This window comes from Zalophus californianus, chromosome 10, assembly GCF_009762305.2.
Source record: "Zalophus californianus isolate mZalCal1 chromosome 10, mZalCal1.pri.v2, whole genome shotgun sequence".
NCBI lineage: Eukaryota > Metazoa > Chordata > Mammalia > Carnivora > Otariidae > Zalophus > Zalophus californianus.
This window is the reverse complement of record NC_045604.1, coordinates 91,540,990-91,559,308: the sequence shown is the minus strand read 5'-3', so window position 1 is coordinate 91,559,308 and position 18,319 is coordinate 91,540,990. Positions and strand designations below refer to the sequence as shown.

At 36.9% G+C, this 18,319-nt stretch overlaps 1 protein-coding gene across 8 annotated transcripts in view; it reads left to right on the top strand.

The window, feature by feature from the left end:
• The window catches only part of LOC113932549 (ATP-binding cassette sub-family A member 3-like), a 172,668-nt gene that overhangs the window by 27,264 nt on the left and 127,085 nt on the right, over nucleotides 1–18,319 (top strand). For 6 of the 8 annotated variants that reach the window (XM_035722358.1, XM_035722354.1, XM_035722353.1 and 3 more), the window contains 5 exons: nucleotides 7,199–7,315; nucleotides 7,660–7,777; nucleotides 11,920–12,093; nucleotides 12,797–12,975; nucleotides 13,768–13,902. The exons of 1 other annotated variant lie outside the window; for it this stretch is intronic. In XM_035722358.1, coding sequence (XP_035578251.1) covers nucleotides 7,199–7,315; nucleotides 7,660–7,777; nucleotides 11,920–12,093; nucleotides 12,797–12,975; nucleotides 13,768–13,902 — 723 coding nt within the window. The remainder of the gene's footprint in view (nucleotides 1–7,198; nucleotides 7,316–7,659; nucleotides 7,778–11,919; nucleotides 12,094–12,796; nucleotides 12,976–13,767; nucleotides 13,903–18,319) is intronic. One more of the 8 variants, XM_035722352.1, reaches the window with a different exon arrangement.

Below are 18,319 nucleotides of genomic sequence, written 5' to 3'. Positions count from 1 at the left end.
ACACACTGGACCAAATGGACTTCACAGACATATTCAGAACATTCCATCCCAAAGCAACGGAATACACATTCTTCTCTAGTGCCCATGGAACATTTTCCAGAATTGATCACATCCTAGGTCACAAATCAGGTCTCAATCGGTACCAAAAGATTGGGATCATTCCCTGCATATTTTCAGACCACAATGCTTTGAAACTAGAACTCAACCACAAGAGGAAAGTCGGAAAGAACTCAAATACATGGAGGCTAAAGAGCATCCTACTAAAGAATGAATGGGTCAACCAAGAAATTAAAGAAGAATTAAAAAAATCCTGGAAACCAATGAAAATGAAAACACAACTGTTCAAAATCTTTGGGATACAGCAAAGGCAGTCCTGAGAGGAAAGTATATAGCAATACAAGCCTTTCTCAAGAAACAAGAAAGGTCTCAAATACACAACCTAACCCTACACCTAAAGGAGCTGGAGAAAGAACAGCAAAGAAAGCCTAAACCCAGCAGGAGAAGAGAAATCATAAAGATCAGAGCAGAAATCAATGAACTAGAAACCAAAAGAACAGTAGAACAGATCAACGAAACTAGGAGCTGGTTCTTTGAAAGAATTAACAAGATTGATAAACCCCTGGCCAGACTGATCAAAAAGAAAAGAGAAATGACCCAAATCAACAAAATCATGAATGAAAGAGGAGAGATCACAACCAACACCAAAGAAATACAAACAATTATAAGAACATATTATGAGCAACTCTATGCCAGCAAATTAGATAACCTGGAAGAAATGGGTGCATTCCTAGAGATGTATCAACTACCAAAATTGAACCAGGAAGAAATAGAAAACCTGAACAGACCTATAACCACTAAGGAAATTGAAGCAGTCATCAAAAATCTCCCAAGAAACAAAAGCCCAGGGCCAGATGGCTTCCCAGGGGAATTCTATCAGACATTTCAAGAAGAATTAATACCTATTCTCCTGAAACTGTTCCAAAAAATAGAAATGGAAGGGAAACTTCCAAACTCATTTTATGAGGCCAGCATTACCTTGATCCCAAAACCAGACAAAGACCCCATCAAAAAAGAGAATTACAGACCAATATCCTTGATGAACATGGATGCAAAAATTCTTACCAAAATACTAGCCAATAGGATCCAACAGTACATTAAAAGGATTATTTACCACGACCAAGTGGGATTTATCCCTGGGCTGCAAGGCTGGTTCAACATCCGCAAATCAATCAACGTGATACAACACATTAACATAAGAAAGAACAAGAATCATATGATCCTCTCAATAGATGCAGAAAAAGCATTTGACAAAGTACAACATCCTTTCTTGATCAAAACTCTTCAGAGTATAGGGATAGAGGGTACATACCTCAATATCATAAAAGCCATCTACGAAAAACCTACAGCGAATATCATTCTCAATGGGGAAAGGCTGAGAGCTTTTCCCCTAAGGTCAGGAACGCGGCAGGGATGTCCACTCTCACCACTGCTATTCAACATAGTATTAGAAGTCCTAGCCACAGCAATCAGACAACAAAAAGAAATCAAAGGCATCCAAATCGGCAAAGAGGAAGTCAAACTCTCACTCTTTGCAGATGATATGATACTGTATGTGGAAAACCCAAAAGACTCCACCCCAAAACTGCTAGAAATCATACAGGAATTCAGTAAAGTAGCAGGATATAAAATCAATGCACAGAAATCAGTGGCATTCCTATACACCAACAACAAGACAGAAGAGAGACAAATCAAGGAGTCTATCCCATTTACAATTGCACCCAAAACCATTAGATACCTAGGAATAAATCTAACCAAAGAGGCAAAGGATCTGTACTCAGAAAACTATAAAATACTCAGGAAAGAAATTGAAGAAGACACAAAGAAATGGAAAAACGTTCCATGCTCATGGATTGGGAGAATCAACATTGTGAAGATGTCAATGCTACCTAGAGCAATCTACACATTCAATGCAATCCCCATCAAAATACCATCCACTTTTTTCAAAGAAATGGGACAAATAATCCTAAAATTTGTATGGAACCAGAAGAGACCCAGAATAGCCAGAGGAATACTGAAAAAGAAAAGCAAAGCTGGCGGCATCACAATTCCGGACTTCCAGCTCTATTACAAAGCTGTCATCATCAAGACAGTATGGTACTGGCACAAAAACAGACACATAGATCAATGGAACAGAATCGAGAGCCTAGAAATGGACCCTCAACTCTATGGTCAACTCATCTTTGACAAAGCAGGAAAGAATGTCCAATGGCAAAAAGACAGTCTCTTCAACAAATGGTGTTGGGAAAATTGGACAGCCACATGCAGAAGAATGAAACTGGACCATTTCCTTACACCACACACAAAAATAGACTCCAAATGGTTGAAAGACCTAAACGTGAGACAGGAGTCCATCCAAATCCTAAAGGAGAACACAGGTAGCAACCTTTTCGACCTTAGCCGCAGCAACTTCTTCCTAGAAACATCGCCAAAGGCACGGGAAGCCAGGGCAAAAATGAACTATTGGGATTTCATCAAGATAAAAAGCTTCTGCACAGCAAAAGAAACAGTCCACAAAACCAAAAGACAACCGACAGAATGGGAGAAAATATTTGCAAATGACATATCAGATAAAGGGCTAGTATCCAAAATCTATAAAGAACTTATCAAACTCAACACCCAAAGAACAAATAATCCAATCAAGAAATGGGCAGAAGACATGAACAGACATTTCTCCAAAGAAGACATCCAAATGGCCAACAGGCACATGAAAAAGTGCTCAACATCGCTTGGCATCAGGGAAATCCAAATCAAAACCTCAATGAGATACCACCTCACACCCGTCAGAATGGCTAAAATTAACAAGTCAGGGAATGACAGATGTTGGCGGCAATGTGGAGAAAGGGGAACCCTCCTACACTGTTGGTGGGAATGCAAGCTGGTGCAACCCCTCTGGAAAACAGTATGGAGGTTCCTCAAACAGTTGAAATTAGAGCTACCGTTCGATCCAGCAATTGCACTACTGGGTATTTACCACAAAGATACAAATGTAGGGACCCGAAGGGGTACGTGTACCCCAATGTTTATAGCAGCAATGTCCACCATAGCCAAACTGTGGAAAGAGCCAAGATGCCCATCGACAGACGAATGGATAAAGAAGATGTGGTATATATACACAATGGAATATTATGCAGCCATCAAAAGGAATGAGATCTTGCCATTTGCAACGACGTGGATGGAACTGGAGGGTGTTATGCTGAGTGAAATAAGTCAATCAGAGAAAGACATGTATCATATGACCTCACTGATATGAGGAATTCTTAATCTCAGGAAAGAAACTGAGTGTTACTGGAGTGGTTGGGGGTGGGAGGGATGGGGTGGCTGGGTGATAGATATTGGGGAGGGTATGTGCTACGGTGAGCGCTGTGAATTGTGCAAGACTGTTGAATCACAGATCTGTACTTCTGAAACAAATAATGCAACATATTTTGAGAAAAAAGAAAAAGAAGAAGATAACAGGAGAGGAAGAAAAGGGGAGTATGTCAGAGGGGGAGACGAACCATGAGAGATGATGGACTCTGAAAAACAAACTGAGGGTTCTAGAGGGGAGGGGGTGTGGGGGGATGGGTTAGCCTGGTGATGGGCATTGAGGAGGGCACGTTCTGCATGGAGCACTGGGTGTTATGAACAAACAATGAATCATGGAACACTGCACCAAAAACTAATGATGTAATATATGGTGATTAACATAACAATAAAAAAATTAAAAAAAGAAAATAAATTACTTTCGTTGAAGTATAACATATATACACACAGAAAAGTGCATGTGCTTTAATCCATCCAGGCTACTGTAACAAAAATATCATAAACTATATAGCTTATAAAGCAAGAGAAATTTATTTCTCTCAGTTCTGCAACCTGGGAAGTCCAAGAGCAAGGTGCCAGCAGATTCAGAAATGTCTGATGAGAATGCCCTCTGTGGTTCATAGATGGCACCTCATTCATCACTGTCTCCTCATATGACAGAAGAAATGTGAGCTCTCTGGGGTGTCCTTTATAAGGGTACTAATCTGATTCATGAGTGCTTAGCCCTCATCACCTACTTATCTCTCAGGGGCCCCACCTCAAACTGCCGTCACACTGGGGACAAGGTTTTCTACTTAGGAATTTTGAGGAGACACTAACTTTCAAATTATTGTAGTAGAGTTGAATGGGTTATCATGAAGAAAGTATGCCCATTTTATTGTGACCCCTGTAAGAAATAAAACACTGCCAACACTCTAGAAGATGGCTTGTGTACCCCTCAAAACATTTTCCCCAAAGTATACACTAACCTGACTTCTAATATTATGAGCTAGTTTTGTCTGCCTTGAACTTGGTAAATGGAATCATGCACTGTATTATGTTGTGTCTGTGTGGTTCTTTCAGCTAAATATGTAGCTGTTGTTCATTTATAATCATTGAGTTATATGAGTTTTATGATTCCATAGTATGACTATCAAAATTTATCTATTTTCCTTTAGTGTTTGGAGTTTGGGTATTATAAGTAATTCTTCTATGAATATTTTATAATTTTTTTTTGCTGAATGTTAGATTATACATATTTAACATTATTATACAGTGCCAAAGTTTGCCAATAAAATTTTACCAATTTTCACTTCCGTTAGCAATGTATGAAAATTCTGTTTGCTCTATATTTCACCAAAATTTTCTAACTTTATCTAATTTTCTAATTTTTTTTAATTGCATGGGAGTATATTGGCCTCAAAAACGTAGAGATCTTTCACTTTTCATTGTTTTAATTGTACAAATCTTTTACCTCCTTGGTTAAGTTGACTCCTAAGTATTTTACTCTTTTTTTTTAAAGATTTTATTTATTTGAGAGAGAGAGCGCGCATGAGCAGGGTGAGGGCAGAGGGAGAGGCAGACTCCCTGCTGAGCAGGGAGCCCCATGCAGGACTCGATCCTGGACACTTGATCCTGGGACTCCTGGATCATGACCTGAGCCAAAGGCAGACACTTAACTGACTGAGCCACCCAGGCACTCCATATTTTACTCGTTTTGATGCTCTTGTAAGTGGAATTGTTTTCCTAATTTCCATTTTAGATTGTTCATTGGTAGTGTGTAGAAGCTCAACTGATTTTTGTGTGTTGACTTTGTATTCTCCTACTTTGATGAGTCATTTATTCTTTTTTATGTGTGGAATCTGGTTTGCATGTAAGATTGTCTCATCTGCTTGGATGCCTTATATATATATAATTTTTTCTAAATTGTCCTTTTCCCATTGTGTATTTTTTACTTTTTTGGCATAAATTAGTTGGCCATGTATGTGTGAGTTTATCTCTGTGCTCTCTATTCTGTTGCATTGCTCTCTTGTCTGTTTTAATGACAGTACTGTACTTTTTTGATTACTATAGATTTGTAATATAGTTTGAAATCAGGAAGTAGAATGCTTCCAGCTTTTTTCTTCTTTCTGAAGATTGCTTTGCCTGTTTGGGGTCTTTTGTGGTTCCTTATAAATTTTAGGATTGTTCTATTTCTGTGAAAAATGACATTGGAATTTTGATGAGGATTGCATTGAATCTGTCTATTGCTTTGGGTAGTATGGACATTTTACCAATATTAATTTTTCCAATCCACAAGCATGGTATATCTGTTTATTTGTGTTGTTTTCAGTTTCTTTCTTCAGTATCTTAGAATTTTCAGTGTACAGGTCTTTCAGTTCCTTGGTTAAATTTCTTCCCATGTATCTTACTCTTTTTGATGCATTTGTAAATGGATTGGTTTTTTTTTAATTTCTCTTTCTAATAGTTTTTTATTAGTGAATAGGAATGCAACAGATTTTTGTATTTTGGTTTTGTATCCTCCAGCTTTACTGACATTGTTGATTAGTTCTAAGAGCTTTTTTGGTGGAATTGTTAGTGTGTCCTATGTATAATATCATGTCATATGCAAATAATTCTGATTTCCATCCATTCTTTCTTTCTTGCCCAATTGCTGTGGCTAGAACTTCCAATAGTATGTTGAATTAATGGGTTATTAATGGGGTGTCTTTCCTTTAGGTTTCCTTTAATTTCTTTCAACAGTGTTTTAGTTTTCAGTTTAGAAATCTTACACTTCTTTTTTTTTTTAAACATTTATGTATTTATTTTAGAGAGAGCAGTGGGAGGGGCAGGGGGAGATAAAGAATCCTGAAACAGACTCCCCACTGAGCAGGGAGCTGGATGTGGGGCACAATCCCCAAGGGCCCCGAGATCATGACCTGAGTTGAAACCAAGAGTTGGCTGCCCAACAGACTAAACCACTCAGGCCCCCAGAAATCTTACACTTCTTTTGCTAAAAGTACTTTGTCATTTTTGTTGGTTATTAAAACTTGCTAAGAAAGTCTGGTTGTACCATTGATTGCTAGGAACCATTTATCCCTATCTCTGTCCCCTTCACATAATAAAGTGGACCTGTGCCCATTTTTAAGAACTTTGGAAAGTATGAATTCCAAAATCCTCACATTCATTCATTTGTCCTTTCAACAAACATTTATTAAACTCTTTGTATGGGCCAGGCAGATACAGAGAGGCAAACATGGTCTCTGCCTTCTACCCTAGAAGAACTTAAAGTTACAGAATTTAATATTGGTCCATCAGTAAAATTCAATAGAAATATTTAAAATAGCCTGTGAAGACTCATACCACTCATTTGAATCTTATTGGTTTTCTACATTATATGCTTAGCTAAACTTTTTTGATGTTCTTTTGTTAACACTCGAAATAAAATATTTCTTTAAAGAATATATTTCATAAATTCTAAAACTGAATTTTCGCCCTTATTTTTTATCATAGTTTTAGTGTTTGCTTCTATCTTTTGTAATTTAATTAAAATATATTTACATTCTTTAATATCTCCTAGAAGAGGGTGTAATAAAAGAAAGGGGATATTAATCTAAGCAGTTTATCGTTTTATTTAGCAATATCAGGTAAATTATTGGTGAGATCATCTCTAGGCTGATAAGCATCATAGTACTGCCACACACTAGCTGAATAATTTTAATCAAATCATTGATCTCCTCTTCTATAAATCGGGCGTGATAATTCTTATTTCACCAATTTTGATTGTGGTAGAAATAAATTAGATAATCTTTATGAACGCATTTTATATAATTATATTATTTTACAAGATGTTTGGTTTGTGTTAACTCTCCCACAGGAGTATCTGCTCATGATAGGACTCAGTAATTGGATGTTCTGGGGTGCCTATTTCTTCACATTCCTCTCTTTGTATTCAGTTATCATCCTTTTGATGTGCATGATTTTCTTTGCCAAGGCAAGTGTCTATTTCACTGTAGTATGCTATAGCTAAACTTTGAGAGGAAAAACATATAACATGGTATGGGCCTAATGGATTCAAGTTGTCAGGAAGTGAACACGTGCCTATTGTTGACTACAATCTGGAAATGCAGGGGCTGCTTAGTCTCTCAGCAAACTAAACTTTAAGTTTAGATGTGGGGACCTTTTGTAGTTAATGAATTGTTTACTCATCTCCCTGAGGTTTGTCATTAGTTTCACTAGGACTATTAAAATATTTAAAGATGTTTCACTTCTCCTCTATTGTTTTGCTGTGATGCCATTTAGAGTATGGCTCAACTGGCTTCCTGATTATTTTATTAGATAGAACCTGTGCCAGTCATCCAGTACAGTGACCCATCTCTTGTCTTCGTCTTTTTGCTGTGTTTTGCCATTGCCACAATATTCTTCAGCTTTATGGTTAGCACGTTCTTCGATAAAGGTGAGTCTAAAACTCCTGGGAAAGATAATTAGTGACTCAATGGGGATTATATTTGGATGCTTCTGTGACCTTCATTTGCCATCTCGTCTGTAGCCTCTCTTTATAGTCTAAATAAAAAGACAAGTATTGTAAGTACATGAAATGATAAGAAAGGGAATGAAGGGAGCAGTGAAAATTAATATATAGTATACACGTGAAAAAAGGACAAAAATGAAAATAAAGTCATATTTGAGGATTCTTTTTAACCTTTACCTGCTGCTATGCATATGGTATCTATTTAACCATCCAGCAGGAATGGTAATGATTGAGATGGCTTCTGTATATTCTAGTGGAGGGAATAAAGTCTGTCAGTATCTGATGATGATCTGCAGTATGTGAAGAGAAAGAAAACAACAAAATTGCTTGCCTGAAAGAAAGGGTGCAGGTACTTCATTAATAGATATTTATTGTGTGTTTGCTGTGTATTTGAAATACAGTGTCTGTCCCATAGAGCTGACATTGACCTTGTGGACATGCATATCATATGCACAAAAAAATTATTTGATAGGACATGCAGAGAGCAATGAAAATTTATGAATCAGTATACATAGGAAAAAAGGATTAAAATAATCCCACTTCATATTGAGATAAACCTATGAATGCTTCTTATAGAGGTTAGTTTTTAAACATTTTTGAAAGACTAGAAGATTGGAATGGGAAGTCAAGTCAATGGATGCAAGTATCTAAAAGTCATTCATTGAGCTGGCCCGGTATATAATAAAACAAAGGCAAGCAAAAATTGTTTCCTTGCTTTTTGAGGGCTAACTTGCCAATAGCAGTCATGACCAGTAACTCTATTCATTATATTTTTATTTTTCTCAGTACATTATCATGAATATTGTTAGTTATGGGTCCTTACAAGACACATGATCACATGTACAACCTATAAGCAGCCAAAACAAACAAACAAATAAAACCAACCAACCCAGGAGGTAAAGAAAAGTGGTGTGTCAATGTAAGGCAGAATGTGATAATATACCAAAGAGAAAAATGAGATAGTTAGAAAACAGATACTGTCATTTCCTGTTTCTGGAATTATGGCAGACTAGATATTTAGAACATTTTTGTACATGTCTTTAGTTTATATGTGTTAGACTTTCACTATGGTACATATGTAGAAAAGGAATTGCTGGGTCATAGGGTTTGTAAATGTCCAACTACCTGTGTCCAGCACTTCCAGAGTGGTTCTGTGCACTTACAGCCCTACTGGACGAAGATGAGAATTCCTATTATTCCATATCCCTGCCAAAATTTACTACATCAAACTCTAATTTGTGCCATACTGGAGATATGAAATCCTGTCTTATGGCAGTTCAGACCTGCATTTTCTCATTTACTGATGAAGCTGAGAGTTATTAATATTAATATGGGTCATGTGTTTCCTTTTCTGTAAAATCTGTGCATTCTTATCCATTATGATTATTGTCAGGACTTATTTATATATTCCTGCTACCTACCTTTTGTTAGTTGCAAATGTGTTGCAAAACTTGTCCCAGTTTGGAGCTCTCAGCTTTTATTTATGCTGTCTTTTAAGTTACTAATTTTAATGTGATCAATCTTTTCCTTTACCAACCTTTTCCTTCATAGTTTGTGATATTAAATATTTCAGTGAAAAAAATTCTCTACTCCAAAGTCATAAAATTATCTTCCTGTGTTCTTTTGTGTGTGGTATGATGTAGCGAATTGATTGTTCTCCCAAGTGCATAGACAGTTGTCCTAGCAACATGTGATAAACAGTTCACATTTTCCTCACTACTCTGCAATACCTGCTCTGCTATATGTCAAGTTCCCATTCATGTGTGCATTTCTTTGGAGGCAGTCCTTTCACTGAAAGAGAAATTAGGAAAATAACCCCGTTTACACTTGCACCAGAAATAATAAAATGCCTAGGAATAAATTTAACCACAGAGGTGAAGGACCTACATTCTGAAAACTATAAAACATTGATGAAGGAAATTAAAGAGGAGACACCATAGTACATACCCTCCCCAATGTCTATTACCCAGCCACCCCATCCCTCCCACCCCCCACCACTCCAGCAACACTCAGTTTGTTTCCCGAGATTAAGAATTCCTCATATCAGTGAGGTCATATGATACATGTCTTTCTCTGATTGGATGTCCTCTTTTTCTGTATCTCTATCTCTCTGGGAATTTCAGTGCAGTATTCTAATTATTTCTTCTTTGACTATCTGCTAGAAGTTGCTGAAAAAGCACTGGGGAGGATTTTAATTATTGATTCAATTTCTTTTATGACCTTAGGACATTCAGGTTTTCTAGTTCTTTCATTTTTGGTAAGTTGTATTTTCTTTAACTTATATTTTAGTTTTGAAATTTATTGGTGCAGTATCATTAATTTAATATGGTTTCTTATGTTTTTAATGTCTTTGCTAATGGCTGTCATGATATATACTCTTTTACTCATGATATATACTCTTTTACTCCTTATACCAGTAATTTGTGCCTTCTCTTTTTTTTTTTCTTGATCAGTTTCACAACAGGTTAGTTAGCAGTATTAGTCTCTACAGAGAATAAGCTTTTGGCTTTGTTGATCCTCTTACCATTCCATAAACTTTGTATTTATTGCCATTTTTTAAAACTTGTGATAGTGTACGTTTGTCTTATTTCTTTTAATAAATAAATTTAAGGCTAGTAATTTCCTTTTTAATACTGGTTTGACTGCATGACACAAATTTTGATAAATAAGCTTTTTCCTGTTGTTACATTAAAATGTTTTATAATTTTCCTTATAATTTTCTTCTGTAATTATTCAAAGATGTGTGTCTTAAATTTCTCAGCATACTGGGTTTTTATGGATATCTTCTGGTTATTGATTGCCAGTTTAATATAATTCCTTTGAAATTTGTTAGGATTTACTTTATGACCTAGTCAATGTCCAGTTTTTTAAAAATCAGTATTCCAAATATGTTTGAAAAAAATGTATATTTTGGGGTGCCTGGGTGGCTCAGATGGTTAGGCGTCTGCCTTTGGCTCAGGTCATGATTCCAGGGTCCTGGGATCGAGCCCCGTGTCGGGCTTTTCCAAGCTTGGCGGGAAACCTGCTTCTCCTTCTTCTACTCCCCCTGCTTGTGTTCCTGCTCTCGCTATCTCTCTGTCAAATAAATGAATTAAAAAATCTTTAAAAAAAAAAAAAGAAGGTATATTTTGAGGTTGTTTGGGATAGTTGACATGTATTTTCATTAGGCCAAGTTTGTTAATTCTGAGAAAGCTGGTTAAAATTTCCACTATGATCGTACATTTGTATATTCTTAAAACTTCTATTATTTTTTGCATTATATATTTTGATGCTATTTTATCAGGTGTATCTAATATATTGTCTTTGTTATCTCTTATTTGTCCCCTCATTCTCTTTATAATTTTAATTTTAAAAAAGAATACACATTGATGAGTGTATAAAACATAAGTGTTCTAGTTGGTGAATATGGAATGCAGAGTGAGATAAAGAGGGAAAGGATGAATCATTCCTAATAGTGGAATAATATGTTGTACTTTATAATATACCATTCTTATTTAGATGCTGAATTTTAACTCCTGATGATGTTAATTGGTTTATTAACAGGAATTTTCTTTTTAGTGTTTTATCAGAGTCACATTTTTGGAACTTTTCATATTCCCAACCATATCTGCTTTTGAGACCAACTTTGTATTTCTGTTTATTCAAGTATCCTTCTTTTCCCCCAGTATCATGACATAGACTGAACCTCATAGTATCTGGGAATGCAATCTAGATATTTTCTGATTATGTCAATAATAGTATTTGCATTTATAATTTTTATGCTGAAAAATAAATATGTAAATTTCCATTAAGAGCTATAATATTTATAGTTACTACACTATAGAATGATAAATTCCAGAAAAAATTGTTACTGAAATGTTTAATTTCAGCCTCTTATTCATTCAAAAAATACTTTTGAGCACCTATAAAGTGCCACGCATTGTATAATGGTAAGCAAATGGTGAACAAAACAAATTTCTATTCTCACTGTGCTTATTTTATTACACTCTTCCAGTAACACAGATATTTGTAGTTTAGGTTTCTGCATGTTGCTTGAATTGACCTTATAATTTCCTTCTTATTTCCAGCACATTTTGCTGTTTCTGTTGGAGGTTTCATTTATTTTGCTACCTACTTTCCACTTGTTACAGTCTCTACAAACTTTGCACAAATGACATTCTCCCAGAAGCTGGCTTCCTGTCTCAGCTCAAATATAGCAATGGGGCTGGGAACTAAATTCCTAGTCAAGGCAGAAATGGAGAGTGAGTATTTACCTTATAAGTTTGACCATATTCTCATAAGATATTCACAGTTTTAAAATAGATTAATATTGTTAAACTGTCCTTCAAAAAAATGATACTACTTCATACCACCACCTGTCGTACATGAGCGCTGCCACATTCTCTCCATAAATTTACTCAAGTCTGTTAGTAGCTTTCCCTGCTCATTTGGAGTTCCTGGCTGCTGTTTAGTGCTAGGACTGGAAGCAAAACAGGTCTGCTTTTAGTGACTTTTAGTCTTCCTTTTTTCATCAGTGCAATATCTACACAAAAATTCTGCTAGTCTTCTCTTCTATAGATAGCATTTATCCCTGCTTTTCAATGATTATGGTTTTCTAAAATTATATTTTCCAGTGAACATTTAGCATGAGGAGGGGCAGAGAAGGAGGAGTCAGTGTCTTAACCCATAGGTTTGCTTATTTTTCTTAAAGTTTATATTCCTGACTTAGTATATTTTGTTTTTGTTTCACTCATAACTGATTGTTTCTGGCATGCTAGAAGGCATCTTACATGATTGCTTGCTCAGAAGTCCTAAATTCTAATGGTATAAGAAAGTAACTGACTATAACGGGAATCTCTATAGAATATTAACACCTTTTTTCTTCACTCTTTAATTATGATGCAGATGGATAATTGTTTTAGTGTCAGTTGGCACCTAAATTAAATGTCAACTGTTATCTCTTAGAAATTGGAATTAAATGGAGTAACATCTTCTCACCACCCAAAATGGAGAACTTTGACTTTGCCCACATACTGGGAATGTTTTTATTTGATGCTTTCTTATATGGCCTTGTGGCCTGGTATATAGAAGCTGTCTTTCCAGGGGAGTATGGTGTGCCCAAGCCGTGGAACTTTTTCTTGCTGGTGAGTTCTAATGCCTCTGTTACTGAGAGAGGCCACAGTCCTTATGAACATATATTGTAATTTCTTTAAAAGCCACCATGAGCTAATTTTGCACTGTCTGTAAATGATCCAATAGTTCGGGTGAAAGAATCATTTTAATGACTCTGCCCATTCATTGGCCTTTTCCTAATACATTTTAAAGCACCCAGTATATATAACCATAAATAATCTGTAGATGATGGCCTGTAACTCCAAACTTTAAAAATTCTGAGTATTCCATCACAGTTACAGGCAAGTATTTCATAAACAATTAAACTCGGGCATAAAGAAATTAATATAGTATGGGTCTTTGGGTGGTAAAAGAAGAGGTTTAGTTATGTCCCCTATCTGGGCACTCACCACCTGTTTTATATCCTTGTTTGGCACAGATGTCTTAGAGTCAGAGCCATAGCGTGATGGGAATCATGTATATCTTGCCCTCCTTTCTCAGTCTTTTCCCTTGTTCTTATTGGCTTATGTATTGGTAAGAGAAGATATGACAAGGAGTGATACAGTCATTTTCGCTATGACCTCATTTTGGAGCAGTTTTCATTTGTCTCTCTTGGACAGTTATGATTTTAATAGAATAGTCTGCTTTCATGCTTTGGGGATTTGAATTAAGCCACTTAGCTCCAAAATTTAATCCCAAGAAATTTTCAGCAATCCATCTCAGTACAAAAGGTAACAGGCTAAAGTATTTTCTATTGCATCATTTTTCAATACCATTGCAGTGATTTCACTTTTATTCTCCCCTCCCCCCCCCCGCCTTTTTAGCGCTCTCACTGGTTTGGGGAAACACCTGAGGGGAAAAAGGAAACAAGGCAATTTTATGAAACAAATGAAAGCAAGTATTTTGAAGCAGAGCCTACTAATTTGGTGGCAGGTATCCAAATCAAACATTTGTGCAAGGTATTGTTTCACAAATTTTTTTCTTCTTGATGGAACTGAAATTTAGTTTATAGTTCATTGTAAATGATTATTACTAGAAATACCAAGAAAAAGATCACATGCTAATAAAAAGTCGTGGCCATCTTGTTTACTTCCTTTGAGAAAGATCAAAATTAAAATTTTTCAGTATGTAATAAAAAGTCACACCTTTCTCCTTCCTCCAGAATACATTCAGGTTTTCTATAAACTATATGGTGTCTTCCACAAATGCCCTCATTTTAAAAAGTAGAGTCTACTGGAGATGAATAATTTGAACGTATGAACATTAATTTCTGTTCACAAATGTTTTGCATTTATCTGTTATGTAATCTCTTCTCTGTCAAGGAATTCATCAAGGGAGGACTTTTGAATCTCTTAATTTGTCTGCACCAACTGTAGGCATGTTGTATTCAGGTAACCTATACGTTGCCTGGCATTGCCTCTCAAAGTCTACCTAAGCTTGGTTTGAGCTCCTAACCCCAAGCCTTGGGAAACCCAGAGCCCTGCCTGCAAATAGAGCTAATTTTGGAGATGTGTATACAACCATCAACAAAACAAAACAGCCTACTGAATAGGAGAAGATATTTGCAAATGATATATCTGCTAAGGGGTTAATATCCAAAATATGTAAAAAAAAAACTCATACAACCCAACACCAAAAAAAGAAATAATCTGATTTAAAAATAGGCAGAGGACCTGAATAGACATTTTTCCAAAGAAGATGGCCAACAGACACATGAAGAGATGCTCAACGTTACTGATCATCAGGGAAATGCAAATCAAAACCACAATGAGATATCACCTCACACATGTCAGAATGGCTAAAATAAAAAAACACAAGAAACAACAGTGTTGGCAAGGATGTGGAGAAAAAGGAACCCTCATGTACTGTTGGTGGGAATGTAAATTGGTACATCCACTGTGGAAAACAGTATGGAGGTTCCTCAAAAAATTAAAAGTAGAATTATCATATGATCCAATAATTCCACTATTGGGTATTTACCCAGGGAAAATGAACACACTAACTGAAAAAGATATATGTACCTCAGTGTTTATTGCAACGTTATTTACTATAGCCAAAATGTGGAAGCAACGTAAGTGCCCATCAGCAGATGAATGGATAAGGAAAATTGTGTGTGTGTGTGTGTGTGTGTGTGTAATGGAATATTACACAGTCATAAAAAAGGATGAGATTGTGCCATTTGACACAACATGGGTGGGCCTAGAATGTATTATGCTACATGAAATAAGTCAGACTAAGACAAATATCATGTGATTCCACTGATAAATGGAGGCTAAAAAGTGAATAAACAAAAAGTAGAACCAGAACTGTAAATACAGAGAATTGATGGTTCTAGAGGGCAGCAGGATGGGAGTTTGAGGAAAATGGGTGAAGATGAAAGAAAGATACAAGCCTCCAGTTATGGCATAAGTAAGTCAGGGGAATAAAAAGCAGAGCATAAGGAATATAGTCAATGATGTCATAATAGTGATGTAATGGAGCAGATGATAGCTATACTTGTGAACATAGCATAATGTATAAACTAAGTTGTACATCTGAAACTAATGTAACATTGTGTGTCAACTATAACCAAAACTAAAAATATTGAGTAAAACCCTTGTTTTAGATGGACAAATATCTAAGGTGGTGCTTCAGGGTGCCGTTCAGTCAAACAGTAGGGACAGTAACAACTTAGGGCCTTATTTGTCAGGAACCTCAACAGAAGCCAAAGGTAAACAAGGATCGTCTCAAATATATTTGTAGGAGTGGTTTTTGTGGTCTGATTGAGCAAAATTTAAATAAAATTGTGCTATAAGAAATACCCCTAACTTCTTTAAAAGGACTGAAATAGTAAGAAATGAATAGAGGCCTTTGAACTGCCAAACACCTACAAATAGAAAGCAGGCTAGAATAAAACAGCTGCAGCCATGGGATGATTTTCATGGTGAAGGAAGGATGATTGAGAAGTCAGAGTTGAGAATAGAAAGTAGAGTCAAGAACCTTGGAGAATTATTCTCTGGTCTTGAGTCCTAATCAGAGAACTGCCAACAATATCAAATAGTAGATTTCAGAATTTCATTTGACTGCCTTATGCTTCTTGCCTTCCACTTATTTCACCGAGAGTATGTGTAGTGGTTAATTTATGCATATCCCACTACTTTGTGTTAGGTTTGTGAGGATCCTGAGTGGAAGATGGTAGATTTCAAGTCCCTTTGGATCACAGGTCTTCTGTTCTAGAGTAATTGTACTCTAAGAGGTAATCTTTAGAAACTAGACCACAAGAGGCTCGTTGACACCTGGACCTGATTTAGATGACAAGACCTGGACTTTGAGCCGATGCTATAAATAGTTGAGACATTTGTAGCACTGAGAGCAGGTGAAGGTGTTTTTATGTGAGAACAAAATGAGTCATTGGAGGCAGAGGGTGGACTGTGGTTGCTGGCAGCCTTCATGATGGCCCCCGGGGATCCTCACTGATATTCACATTTTTGTACAGTCCCCTTCTGCAGTGAATAGGCTGACGTTGTAACCTGTATAATACTGTGCAAGTGAAGTATGGGACTTCCAAGGCTGGATCATAGAAGTCATTATGGCTTTAGGCTTGGTTGTGAATTGCTTGCTCTGAAGATAGCACCATGCCATTCAAGCTGCTCATATGGCAAGAACTGAATCTTCCCCAGACAATCAGTATGAACTTGAGTAGGCCTGCTAGGAAGTGGATACCCTGATCTTGGTCAGGTCTTCAGATGACCTTAGCCCAGGTTGTCACTTGATTGCAGCCTCAGAAAGACCCTGAACTAGTTTTGCCCAATTAATCTACTACATGACCATGCTTTTGCAGGTGGGCCCAGTCAAAGCAATAAATATACTAGTGAGAGGAATACCAGCCGCACTAATAAGGGCTGGCAGTAGGAGATACCTTAACAGAAATGGACTCACTAGTAGCAGTGGAGGTAACATGAGTCCAACATAACAGAGGATCGGTGGTGACACAGGTGGGAACAATTTTTCTAATAAAGTGTCAAGTATGGAGTGGCAGTCTGGGACACCTGGTCCACAAATGATGGTTAACAGAACATAGCTCTCTTGAGGCAAGATGGGAGGATACCTAGTGAGGATATTGCCCAACCTGTCCTACCAGAAGAAATAAAAGTTGTATCATCAGGAGCTAAGATAGCACCCGATATATAAATTCAGGGTGGTCTCCACAGTTTCCAGTGTTCAGAGCTCACACTCACTGACTGAAGGAGGGTCTGGATTGGCTAGGTAGAAGTGCTCTGCAACATCACAGCAAATGTACATAATAACGATTACCCAAGTCCTACAAAGGGACTTCTAGCAATTTACTTGGGTAACCATACTTGGAGATCCGAAGTACCATCTCGATCCTGTTGTTAGAGCGAGGCTATGTGCAGGCTAGGTAATAAATGTAATCTTGGCTTTTGATGATTTACAGTAGGCACACTGGGACTACAGTACCATCTAGTGGACATTTCTATAGTTGCCAAATGTATAATTAGAAATGACATACCTGACGATGTAAAAACCCGTATCTTGACTCTTTGGCCTCTGGGGACGAGCTGTCCTACTAGAAAAGCCAGGGGGAATCCTTTGAATCCTCCTCCTCCCGGTGGCCAAGATGGTAAATCAAAGGCAATATCACATTCTTGGGAAAGTGGCATAGATGCAAGCAGCATGGGTAGCAATTCCCCTTAACCCCATTTAACTCTCCACTCTGGTCCTTGCAAACCTGCAGAATGACAGTGGATCTACCACAAATTCAAATCGTTCACCTATTTGCCGCTTTTGTGTCAAGTGTGGTAATTTTCACTTGTGGTAAATTAACACAGCCTGAGAACATGATATAGGGCCACTGATCTCGCAAATTCATTTTTCCTGTACCATCAAAATGGGGATCAGAGATCTTTGTATTCATTTGAATGGACAGCTACAGTATATATTTATTTGTCCAGGGCTATAGGCTCTTCAGCTCTCTGTCCTCATCTGAAGGGAACTGGATTAGCTATACATTTTGCAGAGCATCATTCTGGCCCACTATATTGATAACTGGATCAGATAAGCAAGAAATGGCAAGTTTCTTGGAGGCCTTGGTCAGACATGTATTCTCAGGAGAGGACAGATAAAGCCTATAAAGATTCAGAGGCTCACTACATTAGTGAAATTTTTGGGAGTTAGTGATCTGGTATCTGCCAGTAATTCTTTCCAAAGTAAAGAATAATTTAGTGTATTTTATACCTCCCACCATGAAAAAGGAAAATAGTGCCTGCTGGCTACTTCAGGTTTTGAAGCCAATATATTCTGTACCCGAGAATACTGTTTTTACTCCTATACTAAATGACACCAAAAACTGCCAACTTTGAGTGGAGTCTGGAGCGG